The sequence below is a fragment of the Puntigrus tetrazona genome, chromosome 13, assembly GCF_018831695.1.
Source record: "Puntigrus tetrazona isolate hp1 chromosome 13, ASM1883169v1, whole genome shotgun sequence".
Classification (NCBI taxonomy): Eukaryota; Metazoa; Chordata; class Actinopteri; order Cypriniformes; family Cyprinidae; genus Puntigrus; species Puntigrus tetrazona.
In genome coordinates, this window is record NC_056711.1 from 22,434,804 (window position 1) to 22,436,248 (window position 1,445).

Sequence of the window (1,445 nt, forward strand, 5' to 3'; positions counted from 1 at the left end):
TAAATACTGTACTACGCTTTAGTTTTTACTGTAGTGTGTACTAGAATGATGTTCCTTACAGCTGAAGAAGCTATTATTTTTTAATAAAGTAATCTCCCTTTTAGTCTTCCACTCTATTCATTTACAAACTGCTTGTTTTCTTTAAAAATAATAATAATAAACAGACTCTATCTTCTCTATTTTGTTTTGCATTTGTTAACAAAAAGCAAAAAAAGATTTCCCTATTATTTTTTCTTTTTATTCATTATATAGTTTCAGGTCCTGTGTTAGATTTAAAGGTTTTATTGCTTCTCCTGTCTTCTTATAATCAAGCGACTGCATGTAAATATTACTGTAGTAGTTATATAAGCCCAATGAGTTCACTACGGTGCGGCTAAACATTACTACGGTGTTTTTGAACTTGCAAGGGGTTCGTGTGACACACAATAAAGATGGTTTATGTTCTCACTTTTCACGGTTGAAGATCATGAACTCCTGCTGGACAACTTCAAGGCACTCCTGAAGATACTCGTTCTCCTGCGAGGAAAACAGAGAGACGTCTCGTGAGCGGGCTCTGAGCTCGGTGACCTGCTGCAGCGGCTCGCGTCGAGCTCTGAACTCTGTTCCTGCTGGAAGACGCCAGAAATAGCTCGCCGTGCTCCAGGAGAAGCTCCGGTGCTGAAAGCTTCATAATTTAATCATCCAGATAATAATGGCTCCGCTCGCTGCTTCCACGGACCGCAGGAGCTCGTCTTCGGGCCAGAGCTGATTCATCCTGATCTGATTACAGACACGCTTCGCACAAACACACGGAGAGCAGTGTGTGTGTGTGTGTGTGTGTGTGTGTGTGTGTGTGTGTGTGTGAAGAGCCGTCGCTCACGCGTGGAGACGTCAGTCAGGCTCAATATAATAAAGCCTGAGGGATAAACACCGGCCTTTACTCCGAGACGCTCTTATCTCAGGGATTACGCTCAAATGTCACACAACTATAAGAGTCAAAAGTAATTTCTCAGATGTATGTGTGTGTGTGTGTGTGTGTGTGTGTGTGTGTGTGTGTGTGTGTGTGTACTCTCATTTGTGGTTTATGAAGAACCAAATGTGTGTAATGACGTGTACTACAAGGTAAACATGGTTTATAAGGACACTTCCTGTGTTCCCGTGAAACAAGAGGCTTAAAAAACACACACTAAACAGTGTTTCATGAAAATCTAAAAATGTGAGGAGTTTCCTGTAAAAGAACAATAACACACAGTCTGTACAGAATCAAACATTACACCTATAGAGTCCCCATAAAACATGGAAACACAATGTGTGTGTGTGTGTGTATGTGTTTGCGTGTGCGTGTGTGTGTGTGTATGAGTGTGTGTATGAGTGTGTGTGTGTGTGTATGAGTGTGTATGAGTGTGTGTGTGTGTGTGTGTGTGAGTGTGTGTGTGTGTGTATGAGTGTGAGTGTGTGTGTGTGTA

The 1,445-nt window shown here is 41.7% G+C and overlaps 1 protein-coding gene across 1 annotated transcript in view; it reads right to left on the bottom strand.

Annotated features, from left to right (window-relative positions):
- Positions 1–444: 444 nt before the first annotated feature.
- The window catches only part of LOC122356262 (serine/threonine-protein kinase 32C-like), a 12,764-nt gene continuing 11,763 nt past the window's right edge, over positions 445–1,445 (bottom strand). The window contains exon 11 of the mRNA XM_043254793.1: positions 445–664. Within this exon, the coding sequence (XP_043110728.1) occupies positions 445–664 (220 nt within the window). The remainder of the gene's footprint in view (positions 665–1,445) is intronic.